The 26,111-nt window shown below is 39.6% G+C and overlaps 1 protein-coding gene across 2 annotated transcripts in view; it reads right to left on the reverse strand.

Moving 5' to 3' along the window:
- The window catches only part of SUGCT (succinyl-CoA:glutarate-CoA transferase), a 312,163-nt gene that overhangs the window by 192,685 nt on the left and 93,367 nt on the right, over nucleotides 1-26,111 (reverse strand). For both annotated transcript variants that reach the window (XM_057431629.1, XM_057431630.1), the window contains 2 exons: nucleotides 5,314-5,385; nucleotides 1,268-1,365 (listed from right to left, as the gene is read on the reverse strand). In XM_057431629.1, coding sequence (XP_057287612.1) covers nucleotides 1,268-1,365; nucleotides 5,314-5,385 — 170 coding nt within the window. The remainder of the gene's footprint in view (nucleotides 1-1,267; nucleotides 1,366-5,313; nucleotides 5,386-26,111) is intronic.

Here is a 26,111-nt window from a genome sequence, read left to right on the forward strand (position 1 = left end):
ATGACACTAAGATTGGCAAGAGTTAAGAGCTCAAAAATGTCAAAAGATAACTGTTCCCTCTCAAAGGCTTATAACTTACAGGAAGAGTCGGTTCACCTGTGCAGTCACATCATGTGTTATAGGAAAGCAAGTAAAAGATAAGTTCCGAAAGTTTAATCATGAACAGTTGCACCATAATTATTTGAAAATGTAAAGTCTCCTGGTACCTCAGTATGGGTACTGGGGGCAGGACATCTGAACATGGACACGTAAGACAGAAACAAAATTGCAAGTGCAAAAAGAAGAAGAAAAATCACTCCCTCTGCATTCTTTAATGCAAGGTGATTCTGGTTCTCAGCAGCCAAAAAAGATGTGGGGTTGAGGAGAGAGGAAGCATGCTACTAAAACTCTCTGCTCAGGTGAAATGAACAGGGAAGGTGACTGACCTAACGTTCCTAAAAAAAAAAACAAACAGTAAAATTGCCTGAATGATCATTGCTACTCATTTGTTGACAAAGATTCATACAGGCCAAGGGACAAAACGATAGCATGCCTTTTCTTGACTCCTTTACAACAGCACATATACTGCCTCTTCTGCTTGTCCCCCAAAGTGGCTGAAGCCACCTTTACAGAGCTCAGATTTTATTCTTATGCCATAGAAATTTAACATCCTCTCCATTAAACAGAAGAGCACTTCACAAAGTGGGCCTTGTCAAACAACGAGGAAGATAACTGAACTATTTTAATCTCTCAAATAAAGGGTTTCTGTGCTTCCTCTCAAATAACTTTTAACTGAAGTATTTACCAGGATAATTCACAAGTATATATACATATATATATTATATACATATAAGTATATATCCTTTTGATTTCAAAAGTATTGACCCAGGGTGAATTTGGTGCACGGAGTACCATGGTACAGAACCAGCAGTGAGGGAGCACATCAAGTGGAACAGTAACTGTCAGTGACAACTTTAAAATCCCAGTCACAGCAAAAGCAAATGGTGCTCTAAGCATTTTATTACCAGGAGTTGCATTCATCCAGGAAAGCAGAAAGCACTGGTTTTTTTTCACTAAAATTCACATTAATAGCTAAAAAGAAGTTGAAATGGTTTCTGAAACTCCACACTAGAGTCTATGTGCAAAAGGCACATCAGTAAAGTGTTGTCAATAATTTTCTTTAAAAATCAGTATCTCAAAAGAGTAACATTTGCACTTGATAAGACCTTATACATGACTGTTTGCATTAACAGATTAAGTAACATTTCTTCCCTTTTAATTAACTTACCGTGCTGACAATATGTCAGTAAGTTCTTTTCTGTTCTTGACTCTGAGTGTATTAGTTTTGTATCTGGAATCCTTACTAACTTCAGGCAAATTCAGGATCTAAGTAAAAATAAAGGAGAGAAAAAAATGTGCTTGACAGGAGGTATTTATGTAGCTAAAGAAATTCATTACCGAGTTAAGATAGCTTTCCAAAAATCCCTACTTCTCATTAATCTTTTAAAATAGATTAGGAAATAAAGCAAAGATACTGCCTCCTGGTTAATGTTACATAACAAGTACAGAAAAGACAAAAAAGAAACTGAAGTTCCAAAGTTTAGTTGATAGCTTTCACCATTAGCTAGCAGAAATTCTTACTGTAGAACACTAAAATGTCTGTGAAGTGTTACTGTAAGGTTGGAGGGATTTGTGGGATTATCCTGCACTAAGTTCTATGTCACAGAACAAGAAATATGACTGTATTTCATGTGCCAGACTGAGAAAAGCTGTGTCTAAGAACATTTTTTTCCATTTCAGTAATTTCTGTCAAAAAGGAAAAAAAAAAAAAGAAAAGTCTTTTCCTATTGAAATGTCATATATATTCTTTATGTTTTCTTCTGAAAGAATTAAGAAAGAAAATTAGATATAAAGAAGAAATCCTTCACTATGAGGGTGCTGAGGCACTGGCACAGGTTGCCCAGAGAAGTTGTGGCTGCCCCATTCCTGGCAGTGTTCAAGGTTGGACGGGGCTTTGAGCAACCTGGTCTAGCGGAAGGTGTTCCTGCTGTGAAACTAGATAATCATTAAGGTCCCTTCCAACCCAAACTGTTCTATGATTCTATGATTTTTACCTGCAAGCTAACATAAAACATCAATCTAGCATCTTCCATCAACTCTTAATTCACAGCATATTTTCTTTTCCTTCTATGTCTGCACAATCTAGTTTATGAAAATCATGACAATCACAAATTAACTTCAGAAAATGTTCTTCTTTCCCTGTCTTAAAGATTAACAATAATATTGGCACCCCTTAAAACTATCTCCTCTTCTTAATACTGCTATTTTGGAGTTCCAAATTACTGCTTTAGAGAAAAAAAAAAAACAACCAACCATGAAAGGTTGTTCAAAGTAAATGATAGTGAATACTTATTCATAAGAGCTTAAAAAAAAACCCTCATAAATTAATCAGAAAACTATGGTTCCATTTGATGAGTTATATGAAAACTGGTCATATGGAGTTACTTACTCTACTGTTTTAATTAACGTTACTGACTTCAGCTTTAACTTAATGTCCATCTGTTGTAAAGCTGCGTATCTATCTATATATGTTCTTTTTTTTGTGACTAACAAATGCACATTTGAGAAGTTATTCATTAATGAGCCATTCATCTTTCTGGATCACACTGCCAATGTTACTTTCTTATTTCACTGTGACCACTTGGAATAAAACTGCTGTTCTTTTCTAGGCCTCCCCCAAGCTTTCAGATGCACATTCAGAGTTTGCACTCTCTATGTTTTGTCCCCCAACACCAGCAAACCTGTTCGTACTCTCCTCTGCTGTACACAAAAGCTCAGTCTTTTGAAGAGTCTTGCTCAGTATTCCTATTTATACTGAAGAAGCCATACATCAGGATCTGCTTTTATAACACTTGACCGCCATGAAATGCACTTCAGCTAGCAGTCTTACAAAGTTTTCCTGCAATTATCCAAGTCCCCAAACAACCTACAGTTAGTGTGCACTGATTTCGAAAATATCTCAGTGAATTATTCCAGCTTTTTCTTTCTGCTTGCCTGAAAAGATATGGTTGAAGCAGAATGTCTGCAATTGTTTACAGCTTGAGACAGCTGTTCCATCTCCAGAGTCTTCAGGGTAACAGCTTCCATACAGCCTGTATTTTTAGCAGCAACTCATCTCAGAAAGGTTCTTCAATAGCAATTCCTATGTTTGAATTAGTGGTCTCTGTATTTACTAAAGTTCAATAGGGTGTTGCAGGCCTTCCCGTAATAAAGTCATCTTCCTTTATTGGCTCTCCGTCTTCATGGTGTTTTAAGTTCCAAATCACCATCCACTTAGCTCAGAGCATACCTCTAATTGGTTTCACAGCATCCCACTGACTTCCACATCACTCCATTTCTGGGCAATGTAATGGCCCAAATTCATACTTTCAATGACTCGACAAGGGTAAAAAGAATTTTTTTTAGAAACAAACATGATAATGGTTTATAGAAAAATCCAACCATTACCCAAAACTTGAACTATTCTCTTTTTTTTTTTTTTACTCTCTTTGAAGTGTGAACAATCATAATTTTTCCATATTCTGTACCTTCCACTTTCAATTCTAGAAATACCAGAACATATTAGTAAGAATGAAACAAAAAAACATCAGCCTGAAGACTAGGGCAAATATTCATCTCAGTTAGTTTTTGTCCTCCAGATTCTGTACTAACATCAATCACAGAAACATTGCCTCATCTTCTGGGGTATCACTCATGCCTCTGATTACAGAGACAGAATGTAGCAACAAGTCACACCACAAGTCTCAGCTGCACCCTAAAGTGAGGTGAATGCATGGTTGGAACTTTTAGAGCCCTCTAGCTCACACAATGGTGTCAGAACCTACTCAGCCAGATCCTGAACTCTGCCTTACTCAAAGATGGTAGGATGACCAGCATCTGGTACGTAATTCCTGACTTCAGTTGACAAAGCACCAAGACATTTATGTATGTATGTCCTGAAGGATTTCCTTCATGAGACAACGGGTCTTTGATAAAAATGAGTTGAGTTGAGGCAGGTAGACACTTCTCCAGTCATGTTAAGGTAATGACCACACTCAGTGGCTGGACAACTGCATGAAGACAAATTAAAGCAAACTTTGAAGAGGTTAACTTGCTACTTACTGAGAAAGACAATTCAAGCAAGTAAAACCAGATCCTCCAAATTAGCAAGGTAGGGATATGTACCCCTGTACTGACAGAATCACAACAGAACTGTCTCCTTACTACATTTTCCAGTTATTAGTTGTGAACATCCATAGAAATGTGAAATGTCTGACATAAACATGAACAATGAACAAATGAAGGAAAATAATGCTCAGTTTCCTGATTGTGGTTAGTTTAGGTTAAATATTCAAGTTTGCAGAGAAAAACAAAATGGCAAGGTAGAACTCTCCTTTTAGAACTGCTGTCTAATAATGCTATACGCAAAACTTGTCTTGTCCCAGCTTACATGCTACTGTGGTCTTCTGTTTGGAGTGTCACCACACTTTATCTGGGACAATTTTACAACCACTCTTTCTCTTTTTCCACTGCTGAGGTTTTAAAACAACAGCAAAAGAGTATGGGACAAATCCAAGATTATTTTAGAACCTCCTCAGCCACCCTCTGTAGAAACACAATTGCCAGCATTGTGTTCCTTCAGCTCAAAATACGAAGATACCAGAGTTTGAACACAGCAGTCCTGTGTGAAGACTTGTTCCTTAACATCGTACCTCTGCACCACTTGAAGCTCACAGTCCTGTACTATCTCTTTTCTAAGAAGTCTACAAGTTACTCCCTGAGCACAGACCAGCACATATTGTGTTGTGTTCTAAAGGACTAAACACTCATCTACTAATTCAAGTGGCATGGCCCATCTCCTAAAAGATTATAGAGGAACGACCCATCTCCTAGCTTTGCTTTGTTAAGAGTGTGCCTACCGTGCATTTTATGGAGAAACACTGCCACATTTCTTCCTGAAAAAGGCACCAGTGTGACTCCCGTGACATTCGCCATTCCAGAACTGGAAGGTTGTTAGCTTGTTAATGTTTTAGCTAATCAGCTGTGCAGCTGGACAGGCTTCTAAAGGGGTTCAGCACCCACAGGTCTGGGAATTGGGGTGTTCTGAACACAGAGGCAAAGCACAGAACCCACATCAGTCCCCTAAACTACAAGCCAGAAACCAAGGTTAGAATTTATACTCACTGCTTACTTTCACACGCAAAAAAGAAGAATTAAGAAGCAATTGGTAATTAATTTCCTAGTCAGAATGGAAACTATTACACATTCCTGTAGTGTTTCCTAACACACCATTACCTTGCACACAGTGACAAACTGCTGATCATTTCCAGCTCCCACCACGATGTAGCCATCCTTGGTTTTAAAAGCCTGGAAGAACAAAGGCAGGTGATAATCTGTAATTAAACTATAAAATATTAGCACATCTTTTAAGTGAAAACTTTGCAAATAATGTTCAAATGACTTCCCTAAACATTTCCAATCTATTCCATTTCCATCTCTATTTCTATAAAAGTGGCTCAAAGTCATCCTCGAGGATAGATGCATCCCTTTTGATTTTTCTAATGCTATTCTAGAACTTTTCTAATGTTGAGAAGTTATCTTGCTTAATATTTTATTTGCTGAAAATATGGCTTGAGGCATCCTGAAATCTTGCAAATATGTCTCTCACTCACAGGGACCGAGGAGGATTTACCAGAATAACACTTACTTGCCAGGAGTTATTTATTCAGCTTCACTCAGCCTCGCTGCAAGCAGACACCTGCACTGAGGTGTCACAAACCCTGGCCAAATATGCAAGTAAAAAATAGTTGCCAAATAGCAATGACAAATTAGAGACCTTCATGGAGGTGAAAGGGATAGGCTACATCTTTCCAGCTCTTCAGCTTGAAGATTAATCTACCTCCTTGGTCAGTCGTCTCAAGATCAAGCTCCTGGAGAAAAAGGGACTTCTTATCCAGCTTCTAGGATTTATTTTCTTTAATTTTGACTTCATTTCAGTCGCCTCACTGCCACATTTCATGGTGAACTGAATATTTAACCAGGTAGGAGATCACAGCTTTCATTTCAGGCTAAATCATCTCCACTTAGGTTTTCTCCACCCCTCGCCCTTATACAAGGGTATGTAACTGCGGTTTCAGTCATAGCTGATACAACCATGATCTTCACAAGCTCTTGGGAATAATCCTTTCACTAGGAATTTGACTTCATTGCAAGAGGCCAGCACAGCCTGGTGCACTAATGGTGACCAGGCCTTGCAGAGATAAAACCCCATCTTCCACTTTCAGAAATCACTTTTTCTGTTATGAGCTCTCATGTCCTGATCTAAAGGAGTGAATTCTTACTACACATTTTAGTTAAATAACACAAATAGAAGCCATGATGTGGGAACACTTCAATAATTAAGTCTTCTCATGCCACTGTGGCTTATTCTTCTTCACAAACAGGAATACGGTATTCCAACTTGCAGTCTTTCATGCAGATACAACTACATCCAGGCTAAGATTCTCCCCACCTGATATAATCAAAACTTTAAAACCACATGTGGAAAATTATGTCCTTACTGAAATACAAGTAACTGTACATCACAGTTAGGGTATCACTTGTTTATTCTCACTACATTTCATTTCCTGGTAAATAGTATTGGTCAGTCTAAGATTTTGAGCAAGCAAAGGGAAATTCAGCAAACATTTAGTCCTAAACATGCAAAAGAAGTTCCACTGACTGAGCCCCAATATATTAAAAGTCCAGAAGCACGCACAATATAAAGGTACTGCATACTCATGCTGTGGAAAGTGATGAGCACAGAACAAAATGGGGAAAAGAATACAGAAAAGAAAGTTCTGTATGAACACATGAGCATTTTTTAGATATATCTGTTCATGCACAAAACAATCGTAATAGAGACTTGTGTAAGAATACATAAGACACTTCTCTCCCCAAACCCCCAGCCTCCCCCCCCGAGTAAATGGCTTTTAGTAGGAATAGTTATGAACTAAAACTGTCAGCATAAACTTACTACTTTTAGTTACAGGTAAGATCTGAACACCCTGCCCAAATCCTGACCTGTCTTTGCTGATGCTCTGGATTCTAAAGCCAGCCACACACATTTCACACAAATTATGGGTTAACACTAGACGTATCTGTGTGAGTATGTAACACAATATAGTTTTTATTGGTGCGACCACCTACTACTTCCAGTAAACACGAATTACAAATTCTTTCACACATTCTTTTAAGCTTCTAGTCTGGATGCCTCTTACAGATTGCAAAGCCATATGTACATATACACAGATCCTCTTCCTCCAAACTCCAAAATACATGCAAATTGGTAGCATGGGCAAATCTGAGAGAGTTTACTATTTATCAGCAACTTCTTTGGAGACTTCCATCTCTGTAAGAAGATGCAATCACACCATAGCTGGATACCATGATGAAACATGCATCCATACCTGTGGGCTGCCCACGCAGCAGCGGAAGTCACCCTAAATTTCAAGGCCCTGGTTATAAGCATGTGTGCTTCAGTTGCTTTGCGGGATATGTGGGAAAGCTGATTATTCTTAATTGCATTATATATCTAAAAAGCTAAATCAACAATCGTGTCATCCTTACACCACAAAAATGGTATCATATTAAATGCAGCAGAGTCTTTTTCCATGAAGCTTAACTCAAATGTCTTCAGCTGCTATTTTAAGTTTCCCATTACATAACAGCTGATTATTTGCCAGTCATTGCTGCTGATAAAGCAGAAACTTCAAAATGTCATTAGCACGATACTGATGCCAACATTTAAGGGTGATAACAAAGGTTTTATTCATCACCCGTAAAAGTACACATACCACAGGTTACCACACGTTACTGTTTGGTCACAGAAAACTTCACAACCTTATTATACAAAGGAGAGTAAGGGAAGAGCGCAGACAGATTTTAATGAGATTTTGTTTTGATAAACTGCTGTCCATCACATCGAATCATTTCACATAAGCACAGAAGTCTTTTTTTCCTTCCCCTTTCTCTGAAGAATGAGGCCTTCCAATAAGATTTTTCAGAGCATGAGCATGATTTAACCTGCTACTCCCATGTGATATCCTGAGCAACAGGACACCCCCAGTGAAGACAACAAAAACCAAACAAGAAAGTTGTTAGTCTGCATCCTATTCATGGAAAAGGTGGTTACAGATTGTGAGCATCCAAAGGCACAGCTTTCAGTCTGGCGTGAAAATCTTGGGGTTTTTAAAGAAAGTAATCTGCAATCCACACTAAACGATACATACAGCACTTGACACCAAAATACACATGTTCAAAGCCAGATCTCAAAGTCCAGTGTGCATGCACCAGAACCTCACACTGACTATTGGATGTTACAGGACCTCACTAAGATTCAGCCCTTTTCCCAGTTTCATCCTAGAACTCTTGAGTACACCTGAGATACTTAGTGTACTGAAAATTTTAACCTCCCTGAACAAGTGGAATAGAAACTATCACCTTCAGAAATGCTCTAAGGGGTTTACAAGTGTTCTCAAAAAATGCTACATAGACTATACAACAGACCATACAAAGAAAATGCAGGCCAAACTTAACAGTAGTTCATTGTCACAGTCAATCAAGACTTGATGCCATAACATGAGGCCAAACTAGTCAGTCTCAGCCCTAAGTCAGTGGCCTTCCAAAATTTGCCAGCTTTGATGGTGTTACTGAAAGACCGATAATCTTTTGTATTTATTGTCTTCTGTATGAATTTTAAGCTTATCTGTGCAATGACAATCATCAATCACACATAAATATCTTAGCATGAGTTTTTAAGGGACCAGTTAAAAGAGTGCCAATTCCAATAATCAAAAGTCCAGGTAACAAACCTTTGCGACCAGCTGGGGGACAGCGCAAAACAGGCACAGACGTGAGAAGTCTATAAGCTAAACCAGTATTTTCCAACAAAGCTTTGAAATATTATCACCAACATTTTTAAGGAAAATAGATTCATTCTCGTATGTCACTCCTTGCACTCCACTCCATCTTCCCATTTCAAGTAGTGTCTTCACTCACAATAGAATCATAGAACAGTTAGGGCTCGAAAGGACCTTAAGATCACCTAGTTCCAACCCCCCTGCCATGGGCAGGGACACCTCCCACTAAACCATGTCACTCAAGGCTCTGTCCAACCTGGCCTTGAACACTGGCAGGGATAAATGAACAGTGGATAATGTGGATAGTGGATAATGGATAATAACACTTATGGATAATTACTCAGTAAAACATTATGTGACCACGCATAGGTCTCTGTTTCTGTGCTTGAAGTACCTGCCTGGTATTAACCAGTGTGGTCAAAGAGAAAAGCTGGCCTCTTGCAGGCTTCTAATCACAGTAAATCACAGTGTTGCCTCTAATTTATTGCATAATTTGTCTTCAATTATGCTTTCAAGTTTCCAGTGTGATATTTGATGCAATCCAAAGGTCATTTAAGGACAAGAATTCTCTAATCTTAATGTAGATTAAAGGCTGCGATTAGAAGGTGAAGCATTCAGGATTCGACTGACCTGTAAGCAGGCTCTCTTCTTCTGACAATCAAATGTATCTACAACATAAGTCGACCTTTTTTTTTCTCTTTCAACCTTATAAATTCTGGTTCCTGAATACATTAAAGAGTAGGAGATCCTCAGTTTTGCTTCAGATCCAGAACAGTTACATTCCTTCCAGATGGGATAAACTTGGCACATCATTTCTCTACCTTTACACATCGGTTTGAATAAAACATCAGCTGTGCCACAGAACCGTGGAGTGACCATGTTCTTTTTTCTTTCAAGGGAAGAGCACAATCCTTTCATAACAACTCACTTACTGTAACAAATGGGAACAAGACCAAAAACTTTGGTCAGTGGTAGTTCTGAGCACCACATATAAATCATAAAGACCACACACTTTGAAGCTATCTGCCTACTTTGCACTCTCTTCCAGTGAAAGCAAACAGTACAAATAAAAAATGTAAATTTCATGGACTGGATTAATGTAAGCTGAATGTTCTCACTGAGCAAGCTGAAGAAGAGCATTCCACACAAAGATTTCACTTTCCCCCCCCAGTGTTCTCAACCCAAACTAGCTGTCCATCTCTTCACTGCCATGCTGCATGATGAACTATCCTGCAACTCCACAGCTGTCACATTCTACCAGACAGATCAGTATTAACAACATCTGCAATAATTCCCTTGCAGAGAAGAGACCTTTGACTGGATGCCACGAGCTTGTGGGAAAGGTGTTTACGGTAAGAGTGGGAATGATTACTTTGGTCTCTGAGATGAGGCAGAACACCAGCACTGATGTCAAAGAAAGCAGACCACAGACTAACAACCAGGGAGACTGTTCACTTCTGCAGAGCCCATGAGCCATGAGACAGTTTTTCTGATCAACCTTCAACTTCCATGTAGGTGTGAGTGTGGAAAAATGCCTTTGCATAACTCATCCAGGAGCAAACATGATGAGAACCATTAAATGTGCTCTGACTGCATCTTACCAGAAGTGGTAGCAAAGTTAACACAAAGTCACAGCATCAAACAGGGATATCTACATTTCGTGTATTACTCTCAACACTCATTTAGGAAGCAGGACAGCCAAGTTCTGCTCTCCAGATTGTGTCATGTTTTTACCCCCTTGTTACCTCATGTGAGAAGTCTAAACTGCTGGGAACAGACTGCGAACAAGGCCTCTCCAACCCCAGCTCACTGTCTGAGGATCTAGGCTGGAGATGGAATCCCTCTCTCACTTACTCTTCTTCTGCTCATATGGTATTTGCACTGCTCATTTCCCAGTTGTCTAGATGCAACACCTAGATTTGTAATCTGAAACTATCAGTATTTACCAAAAGGACTTTTATAGCTGTTCCTTCATATTCAATAGTGTAATTAACATTAACTTTGGATTGCATACCCTTATTTTTAGAGATGAGGGTTTCATCCTGATCACATCAGGAAACATGTGCTGCACGGAAATGAAACTATTTTATTTCCCAATGTGAATGCAATATACGTCCAGCCTCAACACCCAAAAAGCCACTTAAAAACTCCTGAAAGAGCAGTGAACAGCTTTAAAGTGGGAAACTTGTCATTTTCCCTGAATATCTAAAATTTAAAATACCTAAACTATACCTCAGTTAAAGATAAATTCTCTGGTATTGTAAACTGGCATTAAAACTGTTCGTCCTTGCCGCTGAAAAATAAAACTATCAGGCACAGAATCACATTCTCCATTGCCACATTAGTTTTCCATTAGTTTTTCAACAATGAAATTACACACACACAGACATGCACACACAAAATAAATAAACTTTAATCACAGTATCACACTGGAGCCAGTGTAATTAATGTTGTGTCAGCATTTCCATTTAAGCCACTATTTTCAAGAGGTTTATAGCACAGCCATAAAAATTCAGTTAGGTTGAAATTAAGCAAACAAGGTCTTATACAGCAAGCAACATTTAAGTATATATACAGACAGCAGCCAGTTAGTACTTATATGGGAATTAAAATAGACGCTTACTGATTTTAAAGGGCACTGCAGAGCTATTTGTTAAACAGTATTTTTCTCAACATTTACAATAATCTCTCAAAAGCCTGAATCCAAGCTATGTTTCCTTACCCTTTTTCCTTCTCACACAATAGTTCACACAATTTCTTCCCATTTTGCGATTGTAAGCATTGGGGTTTTTTTGTTTCACTTTTAAAGTAGAAGAATGCAATGAAAGCATTTCTTTTGAAAGGCAACACACACGACCACAGTCTGATCCTGATACAGATACATTATTGAAACAGAAATGACAAATACTTCTTACACCTTCCAAAAATCATAGGATAAATCTCTCTGGAAAATATGAGTACTTAAACATGAGGTTTTAAGAGTGCTACTTAGAATTCAACTCTAAATGGGGTCCTATTTCCACTTTCAGTACAAATCATCAGAGTAGGTTTTGTGTCATTATTTCTGTTCCTTTTCCCTCTGCACTCTCTGGCATTAAGTGATGTAGTGGTACAATTTCCAAAGGTGAGCTCTGTATGTTTTTGGTAACTCGTACTGAGCTAATCAGCTGACAGGCAGATGACCAAGTGCAAGCAAACTAGAACTCAGACTAGAAGTCAGAATAGCAGGCAGTGACAATAACTTAAAGGGCCTAGTAACTTAGTGTCCTGCTATAGAGAAGGCTTTTCAAAATGCTCAGCTGAATCATCTGTGAGTTTCTCTGACAACCAGTCAACCCAGAAGAGCAAGGGATCAAATTAGCACCAATGCTGATGAAAATCAGCAGAGACACCAACGAGGACATAACAATTATAGGGGGGCAAAACTGGCTGCATTTCACCACCTGGCACTTTTACAACTTAAAATAAACAGCACTTATATTTGAAATCTGCCATTTAGCTGCAGAACATGACAGACAGTGGTAGAAGTTCGTTCTGCAATATGCTTTTGCCCCATTTTGGACTCCTTTCCCAGTTAATCTCTCCCCTCTCCCTCAAGCACTATGTGATCCTATGCACTATTCAGTAGACACACTATGATGAACTGGATGGATTTCGAACCTATTTCAGCCTTGACTCTTCAGTATCCTTGATTTGTGTTTTTAAGTCAGACTCATTAAAGTTCAGAAAAGCATGTAGTTCGCTTTAGTTTAAAGCAGTACTTATATCTAACTGAGATTTAAAAATTGAACTGACAAGGATGCAAAGTTATTTAAAGTCCTCAATTTATGCAAATAAAAAAACCCACCCCATTGCCAGGCCATAGGAATAATGCCAGTGAGATCTATTTTTAAAAACATACAACCTAATGCTTGCTGAGTGGAACACTTACTCATGTCTAAAAGTCCGAAGTTCCCTTCCTCTTCACGTTTTTGTTCTATTAGGTTCCCTTAAAACTATAAAATTCAGACTTCTGTTTTTCTCTAATAGCCTTTTTTTATCATTCCCCATTAGTCTGAGAAATATTGATAAAGAATATCACATTACTGCAATTACAAACCTTTACCTGACTCAAGTTTAGCGTTATTCCAATTGTTAAAGTTTGAAAATCACTGCAATTAGAAATTAAAATACTATACTTTTTGCCAGCTTAAAACTGTGCTGGCCAATATTTAACCAACTTTTCACCCTAGCAGCTAAGAAGTTAATTTATCTGCTGAGAAAGAGCTGAGGAAATCTCTATGGTAGCTACTGATTTGGGTTTAAAAAAAAGATTTTTAATCTACGGCTTGTAGAGTGCTTTAGCGTAATAAATATAACTACCCTTTACAAAAGAACTTGTTCTGGAGAATCAACACAGTATAAGTGTGCTTCTATTATCACAACCCAAAATCTACATCAGACTTTATAAAAACCTTCCGATACTTAGAGGAGGCCTAGAAGAAACCTGTAGAAGTGCTTTTCACAATGTCCTGTAGGGACAGGACAAGGGGAATGGCTTTAACCTGACAGAGGGGAGACTGAGATGAGCTCTTAGGCAGAAGTTCTTCCCTGTGAGGATGCTGAGGCGCTGGCACAGGGTGCCCAGGGAAGCTGTGGCTGCCCCATCCCTGGCAGTGTTCAAGGCCAGGTTGGATGGGGCTTGAAGCAACCTGCTCTAGTGGAAGGTGTCTCTGCCCATGGCAGGGGGTTGGAGCTGGATGAGCTTTAAGGTCCCATCCAACTCAAACCATTCTAGGATTCTATGATACTGAACACTGCACCAGCATCACTGTACCTCAGTCCACTGACAAATGAGCATGAAGATATACTGCTCCCACTAGAGTCTTTTGCAAAAAACATAATGTTTTACATATTGTTATAGTAAATAATTTACATGGGGTAAGCCAAAGCAAGTACACACAACCCTGCAATTAAATCTGATGTCGGTCACAAGCAGCCAGATAAGTTTAAAGCTACGCAACTACTGCTATCCATATGCCACAGCACAGCCATGTTACAGTCTACACGCTAACAGCAAAGATCTCCAGTAAGAATGAACATCCCATAAAGAGAGAATGATCCTTGCTACAGGAACGATCCCAGCTATCGAGGGGCCCAGTCTGGCTATGGCTGAAGGATGGTGCCAGCAAGTCTGGAGAAGCAGCCTCCTGGCCTTCATGAGCTGGCAAAGTCAAAAGGCTGGTCTCCTAATGATCTAGATGGCCTTCTGGTGACACCGGGGTTGGCATCAAATGGGCAGCAGCAAACCAGGCACACAGACCTGCCATTGTACTGGGAAGGGCTAAAATGGGCTGTTGGCAGCAGCTCTGCCTGTTCTTGCAGCCCTGATGACAGCCTCAAGTGCTGCCTGCCCGCTGCTCCCCGGAGATGGCTATGAAATGACCTTTCACAGAAACAAGGTTCTTGTCCCTCGATTATCTGAAGCTGATTATCTGATTGCCTCACTTGGGGAGGGGGAAGAAGGAGCAAATAGGGAGAAGAGGTGCGTGGATTGGGAAGGGCACTCCTTCTCCCCCCCAGGGTGCTGATGAAAGCATTAGGATGTTTTACAGCTTCCTTCAGAACAGTACCAAAAAACAATACATACAGAGGAGGAACAAAAAGCATTTAAATGTTTATATTAATTAAGATGAACAGAGACAGCTTTCAGTAACAGTGGGATACTGGTACCTTTAATTTCCTTCCAATATACGTTTCCTTTCACAGTTGCAAATCTTGGGCATGTTATTAGACATTGACAAAGCTGTGCTTATATGTGGGAAAGATTGCTAGTGAAAATTATGCAGGGAGGCATACCAATTTTCACATCAAGTTACATACTGAAGCATAAGAACTTTTAGACAAAGAATGTATTTTTCCAGCTGCTTGATTTGTCTTTCTCTTTTCAGAATCTGCACAAATTAAAACAAAATACACCAAGTGGGCAAACAAAGCAACCTTAAGCTGCCATAAAGAACGTAAAATCAATTGAACTGAGTGGGACATATTGTTGTCCACTGGATTTCAGCTTCCAAATGAGAATGGAGGTCCTATAGAATAAGATTTACATAAAAAAATAAACCCTAGTTTTCAAATGCATGCAACAGGAGGTCAGCCTTTCTCTCACCCTGCTGAAGTATAAAGCCCACTCAAAATCTTTTTGATCATAAAACCTGATGGAATAGGAAATACAACAGGAAGTCTATGGAGACATATAATTACCTACCCTAAGTATTTTGGCATTTCAAGGTTTAAAGCAGACAATTTGTGTTCCTCTGTAAGAGACTCTGCAGAAGTACCGAGGCCAGCTCAGGCTTACTGCCTTCACATTCACCCTGGGTTTCAACAGACTGTAGGACATGAAGTGAGCCCCATCGTCCTAACAGCCTTTCTTGAGCTGCTGCAAGTGCAACGATACTTGTAAAATGCAATGCTCAATGAATCCGCTGCTACTAGTATCCAGGCTGTGACATAGGGGTGTTTCAACACCTACTTGGACAGCAGCATACAACCCTTTGTACAGCAGTGGTCATCTCCTACCTGGATGTTTCTGAAAACCCCATGCTGCTGGTCTGCTGTAGGCATCAAGAATCATGAACTTAAACAGCAAGCAGGAGGGAATCAAGTTTTCCACTGATCATTACTACATCTACACTGTTAAAATGCTGCCCACAAAAAGCAGTTTGCAGACAGCTGTAGGAGGCACATACAGGTTTTCCCTTTCCCTTCGCACACTGGTTAGCAGAATGCAAAATTAAAGATCACAACTTAAAGCATTTATGCCACAAATGTGTGTTAAAACACAATAGGTGGGTGAGGCACAGGCATGTCAGGAGGAAGGAAAGAAAAAGCATTATTCTTATTATGTACCTGAAATCATGTTTGCTCCCATCCAGACAACAACAGAAGTAGCCGACAGTAAAACTAAGAGGGCAAACACCCAATACAGAAAGGGTGTATTCATTCTAAACCTGACAGCTGATTTAATAGCTAGACCTAGATATTTTGGAAGAAAAAAGAAATCATATAGCTGACAAAAAAAACCTCAAACTAGAACAACCTTGTCTGTGTGATGAGCTGCTGGTTTATGTTCTGAGGAACTGCAATGTGACCTGTTGTGTTTTAAAGTACCCAGTGGTTTGCCTCCTGCTAGAACCAATAGCAGTAGTTGTAGAGTTAGCAGCAGCAATGACTTGAGGGGTTATTGTTTTAGCCATTAGCATTTAGGGAACATTTTAACCCAATGAATGCTGCATAGAGCACATCAGTAACCTGAAAATCATCTACAGATATTCCATGCTAGAGTCATCAAAACAAAATCATGCAACTAATTCTCACTGCTACCTCATCCTAACACTGCATTTCTTTAATTTTCACATCCAAATCCACAGCTGACTCTCCATAGAGAACCAATCTCTACATGCTTTTCATGCTGTTCTGTACCCTCCTGGCTAAAACATATGATTACAGAGTCTATAGAAAAGAGCTAAGGAACCAAAGCTCTTAAAATGTAATATAAGGTGTGAATCAAGGTGTGGAAGAGCAAAGATTGTCCTTTGGGGAAAGAATTTGAATGCAAGCGCCTTTCTTGTCTAGAGCAGCGCAGGGGTGGCAACTATCTAACAGGAACACAGGAAAAAGTGTATCATCATTGCAGAGCTAAATGTAGCTCTAATCATGAACTCGGATAACAGGTTCTGAGGAGTGCTCAGGAGATCAGTTTGTTTCTTGGCCCAGCCAGCTTTTAGACTGAAGTAAAACACAAGCTCTAATACTGCTTATCTTTCAGTATGGACATAGTCATAAAAAGCCTGTAGCCCGATTACAGGCACCAATATACTGCTAAAGAAATCCATCACTGCTCCTCCTTAGGTATGTCACAAAGTTTGCATGTTTCAAAAGCAAGCAGGCGTAGAGACACTTTATTGTCCAAAAGCTTTGCTGCTCATGGCATTTTGCCTCAGTTGGCCAAATGATACCAACAGCATGTAATTATATACTGCTAAGAACATAAAGAAATTTTCTACTGTCAGGCATTCTCATGTTTTGATTGGTTTTGAGGCAGGGCAGCTGAGAATGGTCTAGGTCCATTACACAACTGTGGATCTAGTGACTCCACATGTGAGGCAGAAGAAAGGGAGACTGCAATCTAAATTTAAAAATAATAATAATACTACTAAAAAAGATGGGATCTCCAGATTATCTCTATGTCTCACATTCTTCCCCCATATCCTCATTCATGGACCTTTTATCTGGATGACCTCAACTTGCCTAACTGGCAAATATCCTTCCTGGATGAAGGCTAGGCAAATTCATGGCCTCAACAGACCTCTCAGACTGTCTCTCAAAAAAAAAACAGATGTTATTTCAGGGAAAGCAACATTTTTCAGTCCTCTAGCTTTGAAGCAGTCACTGAAATACCTAATTCAGCATTCTGGGCACCAGCAAAAAAAAAATCACAGTAAAGCAGCCATAAAGGATTGCAGCAAGCTTAGGCATTGCTATGTACCCCCTTCATAGAATCACAGAACAGTTAGAGTTGGAAAGGACCTTAAAATCATCCAGTTTCAACTCCCCTGCCATGGGCAGGGACACCTCACACTAAACCATCTCACCCAAGGCCCTGTCCAACCTGGCCTTGAACACCGCCAGGGATGGAGTATTCACAACCTCCCTGGGCAACCCATTCCAGTGCCTCACCACACTTACAGTAAAGAACTTCTTCCTTATATTCAATCTAAACTTCCCCTGTTTAAGTTTTAACCTGTTACCCCTTGTCCTATCACTACAGTCGCTAATGAAGAGTCCTTCCCCAGCATCCCTATAGGCCTCCTTCAGATACTGGAAGGCTGCTCTGAGGTCTCTATGCAGCCTTCTCTTCTCCAGGCTGAACAGCCCCAACTTCCTCAGCCTGTCTTCATACGGGAGGTGCTCCAGTCCCCTGATCATCCTCGTGGCCCTCCTCTGGACTTGTTCCAACAGTTGCATGTCCTTTTTATGTTGAGGACACCACAACAGGCCTCGTGATGCACAGGCACAGGAAGCTCTTTGAAAAGGTCTAAGGGTGTTCTCTATGTTTGAGAAGAAGCCATGCCAGATGCGCAAAAAGATGCCTGAGGATTCCGCAACTATTCAACCTGCATCAGCTATCTCCATCTCTACACAAGGCACCTGGCAAAACATGCAGCTGACTTCTTAGGGCAACGAGCTACGCTAATTTGCTTTTGCACTGTATTTCATGCCCAGAATTTTCTGTTCTTCCTAAAATGAGAATTGCATGCATGCCAACAGATGGAAAACATCATCATCTAGAGTTGGATCCATGCCTTGCTACTGGCTGGAACAAAAGCCATGGAAGTACTTTGGTTAGTTGAGTTAAAAACATTTTTGCATCGTGGCCTGTGGGTTAAAAGTTTTCCCACAATACACTGCAGAAAAATTCATACAGTGATATAGCTCAGTAAAGCACCTGCAGAGCTTTCTGTACTTAACCCAGCAGTGGTGTAGACACAGTGCTCTGGTCTGACTTGCACAGCCATGGAACTAGGTGCTCCATGGTAAAAACAGTTTACAGCAACTATACCAAAAAAAAACCAAAACCAAAACCAAACCAACCACCCCAAAAACCCAACACATGGAGCAGCTGAAAGAAATTACCAACATAAGCAGGGCTGTCATAACAACAGAAAAGAGAATACTCTAATACGAATGGAATTGCATCAGAAAATCAGAGGGAAATCCCTAGTCCTGGAACTTGCAGTCTTAAAGACAGAGAGGGGAAATCAAAGTCATATACATATGTCAGGGAGTATTTGAAGAATCCAGGGATGGGTGCTGGGATGGGAAAGTGGGTGGTTTCCTCACTAAGAGACAATCCCAACCAATGCTTCACTAAAGAGATTATAGGAAAATCAGAATAGCAAAGAGACTGCCAAATCCCCACCCATGAAACTCTGACATTCAGCAGTTCTCTGAAGCAACATCTTTCTGGTTGAACTGTACTGTGGGTCATGGCACTATCATTCCAAATAGCTAATAGCCACACAATTCAGTGTAGCACTGTAAGTCATATTCAGAAAGTTTTCTTTCTCCCTCTGACTCCAGACTTTTCTTTTTCATGTGTGAATCTTTTCTAGCAGTTACACTGAAGAGCAAATGATTTATCACCAAACGCTTCAGCTCTCCCATCTCATGGGCTGCAATTTTTCAGACTGTGGGTCAGGGACTTTTCCATTTCACTGCAACACCCAAGAGACCAGTTTATCTGCAATGTGAATCCCCTGTACCTTCAGTGATTTCTCCTGAAGGGAAAATTCAAGCTACCATTCAAAACTGACTAGAGCCCCATCTGTTGTGAAAAAGCTACATTATCTTAGACTTCTGTTTCTTCACCTTCCAATTCCTGTCTGCTGAATCCCTCCAAATCTCAAATAAAGATAGAAAGGGTGCAAGTGACTTGGACGCTGTTGAGGTTTCGTTCTACCAGGGAAAGAACTGAAATGCCCCTCAGAAAACTACATCATCCTTTTCTCAAGTCAGCCTCACCTTATCAGATACCAGGTTTTACTCTTTGAGTGTTTGGTCACTCTAAAGTGCTAAAGGCTTTTCCCTGACTGGAGAATAGCTGATCCCCCCCTTTGGAATCCCTGAAGCAATGTCCTTAGGCTAAAATGTCAAGATAAGATTTGATGTCATTGCCTGTTCTCATCCACATTTTGCATCCACAGCTTGGTACCCTGTGAAGCACAGTTTCTGCTACCCTCATTACAATTTCGAAGAACCAGGAGGAAAAAAACAGACTTTTAAAGAAAAGTAGGGCAGAATTCAGTTAATTGCAGATACTTCAGAAATTCTGTAACACTTTCATTATTCTGTGTTAATAGTACTGTTAACCACTTCCTTCACCGGTTAAGTGTTTTGGGATTTTGGAGGGGGTTTTAATCAAGCTTCTGCAGGATTACAGCTATTATAACTTCCCACAGCTTTTTTCACATTCCTGAAGTCCAACCATAACACTGGCTTCTCTTCACAGTTTCCCATTTCCATTTTAACAGAAGGTTGCATAGCAGGGTTTTATGGATAACGTTTGAAAAAAAAGAAATACTATTTATTAGGGATAGGTTTATTTTAATTAGCAAGAAAACATGAAGAGAACAATTACAACTGTTCAAAGAAGTCTATTCATCAAACAAAGGCAAGCATTAAAATTATTTTTCTGGTTTCGGCTGCTAAGAGCAATGTAACTCATTGCTCAGGATCAAACCACCAATGTCTACTCATAACAGGGTACAGTTATGTAAAATTAAGGCTGGCACTGCATTGTGACCAGATACTTGAGGTTTGGATCCTTAACTATGAATTTCCTTCCTTTTATGATCATAAGCCAGAGAACAATAGCTGTGTTTTAATCTTGCTCTTTGTCAATTTTCTTGGTCTTTTCTTTCAAGTGTTTACATACAATGATACAGCCCTGAGTGATGCCACAAACTAGCACATCATCCAAATTTAGCTGTTTACCACATATGCAATGATATCATTCAAGGTTGAACGAATCAATTCTTTTTTTTCCCCATGGAATGATAATGGATTCCTAACAAAGAATTGGACTTTTTTTAAATGTCATTCACCCATGTCTGCATCAGATGGCATGCTTATGATTAAAGGCTGCAATATTATGATTCCCCAAACCTATTCTAAATTGTTTTCAAATGGAAAGAGAAAGAGATATGTGGAATGAACCTTCAGCAGCATTACCAAGTCCCTTTGTTCTTCTCATTCTTTGAAGACTACATGATTGGAATTATGCACCAGATACTCTTCAGCCATTGCAAAATGGTTTGACTTTGCTAGAGTCAAAAAAAAAACAATAAAAAGACACTACTTCATAAAGCAATCTGCTGGTGCAAACTGCCTTTATCTTCTTCTCTATCTCGTATTTTCTTGGTTTAACACAATACTGGCCATACAAAATACAAGATGCATGAAAAAGAGCATTATGAGTAAGACGAATAAAGATAAACTCATCAGTTATTAGAGAGAAATTCTACAATACAGAAAGTTCTAGAACTTCACAATTCACCAGGGAACCTGAGCTAAACTGTTAGCTTTTATTAAATAGGATGGAAGGGGCACTTTTTTTGCTAGTTGGGCATGAAAACTAAAAGAAGTCCCTTCTTCAAGCATGCAGAGATTCATCTCAAAGAAACAAAGTAATAAGCTTCTAAAACCGAACTTTACATTACAGATGGTAAAACATTATTCAAAATTACACCTTTTCTGGATATCCATCTGATATTTCACCTTCCTATTAAATATACTGCATCTGATCCTCATTTCCACACAAAAGCATAAGTACATAGGGATTTAAGCTTCCTTAACTTTGTCAATGTCACACCATCTTTCAGCCTCAGAACTAAGATGCTGGTGCTCTTCACAGCATGCTCTCTCCCTGCTTTGTTTTCCAGATGAAACTTTTATTAATGTCTAACACAGCACCCCCCACAGAAATCGGGGTTAAAATAGCCTTAGGTCAGTTCTGACAACACAATATAAACAGAGCAGCACCTTAACCTTCAAAATTTCACTTATGTCTATGCCTTCCACAATGTAACTAAGAACAGCACAACCAGACTCATTGATTAGACTGTCATTCTCTTGTTTTGCTGCCAGGTAAGCCTCTAGATATGTTACCACTCCTACAACATTTTTAAGCAGAAGACAGAGATGCTCATTTCTTGTACCCATTTCTGCGTCATGGACAGAGAAATACAACAGCAGCCTTGCTAGTCAAGGAATACAAAACCTGTCATATACTAGAGGCACCCACAGTGCTAGTATTCAAAAAAAAGGAGGTGAGCTGCAGTGGGTATTTTCTGTCTTCCTCTTTCAGGAAGAAGAGAAGGAACCTCCGCTCTGGTTCACGTAATTCAGAATAACACAGGATTGGCATTCAGATTAGACCCAAGCAATAAATCCATGTTACGTGTTCAGTGCTGCTCTCAAAATCAAATTCATTGTCACTACAGATAACCTGCCTGCAAGTAGTACAACCCCCAGTGGAGCTGGATGGCATGGTCATGACATATGAACTGTATGGATGTGAGGCACGCTCAGTGCTTCTGGGAATTCATAGAAGAATGTACAACAAAAAAGTCTAAATTAGGATAAAATAGTTTGTGGGATGATTTAAAGGTGGTTGGACTTTCCCCAGTAAATTCTTTAACCTTTATTTACAACACGGAGAGATTGCAGCCGTTCTCTCTAATGGGTTTTGTCACTGAGAAGTAACACCTACCTCCTGGTAAGAGGATGAAGGACACCCAGTCTAAGGCAGGACTGGCTCTTCTGCCTCTACTGATACAGTGCCCCAAGGTAACCTTACATTTTCAAAGGACTAACTTCTCTCTTGCTTTTGCCACACTTGGCTTTCACTTGATTTCATTAACATCTTCTGGCCATCTGTAGGGTCCACAGAGATGCCACAATCTTGCATATTGCTACTACTGGAACAATCAGACATAAAGTTTTTAAAAACATTCAGAAAACCAAGATGGCAAAAGAAAATGCCTAAACTTTAATAAATAAAAGGATATGAAGACCCAAAATATATTTTGCTTTTTAGATATTTTTCTACCTTCAGCAGTTTTCATGCATTGCTCACATTATAATGCTCTCAATTCCAAATGTCTAAAATAAAAGGCCAAACATTCAATAAAGGAAACTGTTACAGAAGAATAAATTATTGCTGCACAGAACATACGTACTGCCTTTAAATATCTAATATCTTTAAATATCCATAAACTAATGCTGGAGGAATAGGCTAAGGTGTAAAACAATCTACATACTGTATTTGCATTCTTCATGGAATAACAGACTTTCAAATCAGAATGAGTCTGACACTGTCATCTAAAAGATACTTATCTTTCTTTTCAATACACAAAAGAACACATTCATACTGTGCAATGTGAGACACAATCTTTCTGATACCTTTTAAGTAACTACTTACGAGGGAAGCTAAATCTAGGATTAGAATTAAAGTGTGCTTTCTGTCTACAGAGGAGACCTCAGAAAAATAAGGTCTTCCCACACAGATCTGCTACAGTCAACTGAGCTCTGGAGATACTCTACTTCCAGGTTGGAGGTATAATTCTGTTATCCTTGGCAACCCTACTGTCAGCATACAAATGGCGACAGGGATTCATGTGATCTCATTCTTTAGGAGCCTTTTTTTTTTAGGTTCCTAAAAGGTGCCTTTTTTATTTATGGAGCACTAATAGCTGTTGGCTGGTAACAACTGACCTAACCTGGCAAAGACTGGTTTAAGGATGAATGCTCTAGCCCCTTTCTGGTTTTGTCTTATTCACGTAAAAGTTTATATGAATGTGAGATGTTACATTCATACACTTTAATAAGGTTTTCGCTATTTGTTATCTAAACCACCCTTTCAAGCTATGTTAAACAAAAGATGTTTAAACAAATGGCTGATCAGCAGCTAAGCAAAAGAATTCTAATCTAACACAGCTTCTCTCATCTGCTTCAGAATAAACTTTGTACAGCTTTACAGTATTTTTATGGTTTTTCTTTAACAAGAACAACCACCAGTTTAGGTGGTAATTCAAACTGGCAGAAAAGCCTAAGAATGATTCATCTTTCTTCAGATAAATGGAGCTACAAACACTTGGTGGTCACCCAAGATGACAAGAAAAAAAGTCTAGAGAAAAACTCACTTCAAAATTCTTTTAAAATATGTTTCTGCTAATAATTCCTGATTTCGTACAAGAATATGCACCTTAGTTAACAGGAGGTTTCCACTGAATAATTATTTAAAGAAATTAACCGTATCACAGGCTGGTTGGAGTTGGAAGGGACTTGAAAGTTCATTCAGTTCCAACCCCCTGCCATGGGCAGGGACACCTTCCACTAGAGCAGGTTGCTCCAAGCCCCATCCATCCTGGCCTTGAACACTGCCAGGGATGGGGCAGCCACAGCTTCTCTGGGCAACCTGTATCCTAGAATGACTAAAGGTCTCATTAGACTTAATGATTTCTTTTTTGGAAAGAATATCTTACTCCTGATTAGACTGTGAACCCCTGTCCCCTTTGGGTAGGTGCTGTTACCATGTACAGGAGGAACCTCTGGCACTGCCACATTATAAACCAACCATACTACTGAAAGAACATACGATCACCCACATATTTTGTTTTTCCTCAGAAGCCAAGCAAGATATGTATATCCTAACACTTTACTTCTACCAACAGCTTGAGAAGCAAACCCAAGCCCTTCTAGTCAGCAGAGCTACAAAATCATAGTTATCAACAAAGTAGGAAAAAACCTTCCAGATTATCAAGCCCAACTGCTCCTCAGCACTGCCAAGGCCACCACTAAACTATGCTAAGGGCTTCAGCTATACGGTGTGTGAACACTTTCAGGGATGGTGACTCTAGCACTGCCCTGGGGAGCCGGTTCCAATGCCTGACCACCCTCTGGGGAAGGAGTTGTTCCTAATACCCAGTCTAAACCTACCCTGGTGCAGCTTCAGGCTGTTTCCTCTCATTCCATCCCTTGTTACTTGGGAGCAGAGACCAGCCCCCGCCTGGCTCCATCCTCCTGTCAGGCAGTTGTAGAGAGCGTTAAGGTTCCCCCAAGCCTTCTCTTCTCCATACTAAACACCCCAGTTCCCTCAGCTATGTTAGAACTATTCAGACAATCTTCTTGATGGGAGAACTGCCTATGCTGTCAGAAAAGTTATTTTGCTGGTAAAGCCTATTTGAGTTCCCTAAATCGTTACAAGCCAGGAAAGTAACCCCACTTCCAGTACGACTGTTTACAGTAGAGCTTCTGCCAATATGGCTATGTCAGTTGAACTGGGATTTTTCCCACACATCTAACCAATATAACTATCCCGGCAACACTTTCAAGTATAGCCAAGCTTAGCGTGTGAAGCAATTGCAAAGATCATCTTTTTCCATGTCTCCATGTGATACGAGTTTTATGTGAGACGGAAGGTTATTAAAATCTGTCAACCCAAATGCCCTGTTTGTCAACTGAAGAAAACACTACAAAAGATACACAGAACAATAGCCAAAGGAAAATATTGCTGCATTTTCATTATATGAAGGAAGATTAGGGGGTGTGCAGTATTTTTTTTTTAATTAACAGTGTCTTGCTTGCATTAATTACAAGAAACATTTGAGTCAACTGCTCCTGGCTTAGATTAATTTCATGATTCAAATTATCTTGAATTTACAACACATTTGTGAGTGTTTCACATTGGGACAGTTTTAATCTTAGTAAATTAAGAGCTACAATCTGTTTCATTTGATTGTATTCCATTACACTTTGTTCTCATATAATAACTACCCTTCAGAATTCAAAAGGCTTATCATTGTGAGCTGCACTCTGAAGACTGACTTCAGTAGGGTGTGGTACAGAGCTGGATTTTCTGATTCTCTTCATTCATGAAGGAAGCACCAGCTGGCGTTGGGGCCACTCAGATTTACATGTGCACCAACCTTGATGACAAAATGTTCTGAAAGATTTTTTCCCCCCTAAGATACACGTCAGCTATGGAAGGCATGGAAGAAGTGCGAGCTGCTTGACATAAATCAGTTCTACACAGCAAAATGTATCTATGTGCATGGATCTTCCCCGTGCTTAATTCCATTGGCTTCACACACATGCTGCTTCCACGGTTCCCAGTAACATGGTGGTTGCAAAACAGCCTTGTGACTGTGTTTCAAGAGAAAGGCAGGCCTTCTTTTAGACCAATTCTTGTATAACTGGAGAAAATCCAGCAGTAAACTAAAACAAAGGAAATCTGTTAGAGTAAGATACTGCAGCCTAGACATGCAAATTTGTGTTTGAAACACCCTTTTACATATTCTTCTCTCATCATTTGCTCTGAAAAACAAATCAGTTCATTCACTATGGGTCAGATGCCTAGTAACTCTCACAACCAGAACGTAATACAACTCAGAAGCAAGACCCAGACCTGCCCTAGAACTCAAGCATTTCATGTCTTGAGTTATTTTTAGACTTGTAGATTACCATAAAATCTTGATGACAATACTTCCACAACAGTGATTTCAAGACAGCTATCAAAACTTTTGTGAAGACTCAAATTCTTTTCTGGAATATAATTAGGCCACTGGATAAAATGATGACATTTATATA

Source organism: Pezoporus wallicus, unplaced genomic scaffold (genome assembly GCF_028554395.1).
Source record: "Pezoporus wallicus isolate ANWC-B61680 ecotype Strahan unplaced genomic scaffold, APGP_CSIRO_Pwel_v1 scaffold_11491, whole genome shotgun sequence".
Classification (NCBI taxonomy): domain Eukaryota; kingdom Metazoa; phylum Chordata; class Aves; order Psittaciformes; family Psittacidae; genus Pezoporus; species Pezoporus wallicus.